The sequence below is a fragment of the Penaeus vannamei genome, chromosome 12, assembly GCF_042767895.1.
Source record: "Penaeus vannamei isolate JL-2024 chromosome 12, ASM4276789v1, whole genome shotgun sequence".
Taxonomy (NCBI): Eukaryota; Metazoa; Arthropoda; class Malacostraca; order Decapoda; family Penaeidae; genus Penaeus; species Penaeus vannamei.
Genome location: NC_091560.1, coordinates 39,073,707 through 39,075,093, shown reverse-complemented (window position 1 = coordinate 39,075,093; position 1,387 = coordinate 39,073,707). Strand labels below are relative to the sequence as shown.

Genomic DNA, 1,387 nt, shown 5'->3' with positions numbered 1-1,387 from the left:
CTAAGCAAATGGAAGGTAGTCGTCCAATTTGCTCTGAAATCACTCGCCTGCTCGCTTGTTAACTTTCATGTCTTGTCTTCGGGGGCTTGGGTAAGAAAACGTTTATAGGGGGTTAAAAGTACCTTTTTTCCTCACTTTCAGATTCAGGAAAAGATTTCAGAAAAAGATTTCAGAAAAGGTTGTAGGCAAAAATTACTTAAAAATTAGAATTCAGTAGCATACGTTTGTAGTAAATAAGGGGTTACAGATAACGAGATAATGTTTGCATGTTGCATGGACAGCGATAGACGCAGAGACCGTCCACCTTCATTTGCTTTCTCTCTCTCTCTCTCTTTCTCCCCTCTCCGTTAACCCTTTTTCTTTCCTCTCCTCTTTCTTCTTTTTTCCGAGTGAAAACATAGAAGGGGAAAGAGGGTTAACTGTTCCCAAATTGCTTATTCTTCGTGTTCCATTGTCAAACCCATTATCACTGTTATCATTTTTCCCTTATACATGTTTTTTCTATCTCTTGGTCCGCCGCCTTTCTCCCTCTCTTTCGTATCCAAAGGTCACTGTCAAGAACACGACTAAAGAAATGAATAATGATACATATCTTTTTCTTGATCGTCTTACAATTGGGACGAAATGTAACAGAGAGACTGATAATAAGTTCGTTGCCCATGGTCTATTTTGGTGGCGAACTCGACCTCTGTATAGCGTCGTATCTGCCATAGCGAGAAGGTAAGTGGAAAACTTTGACATGTAACTATTCTCTGTTAACTCGCCTGATGGAAAAGTGCAAGGGGTAGCGTCTGTGTGAGTGGCACAGAGACAGTATGGCTTATTCCTTGGGTGAAAGCGACATTGATAAATCAGTTTCAGCAGCTGGTCCTGGCCAAGGTATATAAAAGTCTGAAAGGGAATGATGCAAAATGTCTGGCTGACTGAAACCTGTTTGATGTTTTAAATATTTATTATCTTACTATTATTATCACTATTTATTATCTATATGTTATTATTATTGTTACTATTATTTCTATTCTATTTATTTATTACTAGTTTATTTGTTTATTCATCTATTTATCTATTTGTCTCTCGGGTGGGGGGGGGGGTAATATGGGTGACCATGAGACCATGCAGACTCGTGCCATGAAGGAGAGGGGCTGGTTATATTCTGTCTATGCAGTGTGTAAAGAATACTTACTTCCAAGAAACACTCCAAGATAATTTCACCCGCATCACCAATGGCAGGCTGTGATGTAGTCGTCAGGTTTGTGTGCGATGCATATTCCTTTCTTTATTGGCATGTGTTGTACATTCCCCCTTCCCTCTTTCACTTCACCTCTCCTTTGTTATGAATTTTTAAATAATCACAAAGATCCATATTCGGAATATACATGTCCCAGCG

At 39.1% G+C, this 1,387-nt stretch overlaps 1 protein-coding gene across 1 annotated transcript in view; it reads left to right on the top strand.

Annotated features, from left to right (window-relative positions):
* Positions 1 to 815: 815 nt before the first annotated feature.
* Positions 816 to 1,387, top strand: part of LOC138863549 (adhesive plaque matrix protein-like) — a 3,931-nt gene continuing 3,359 nt past the window's right edge. The window contains exon 1 of the mRNA XM_070127725.1: positions 816 to 879. Coding sequence (XP_069983826.1) covers positions 816 to 879 — 64 coding nt within the window. The remainder of the gene's footprint in view (positions 880 to 1,387) is intronic.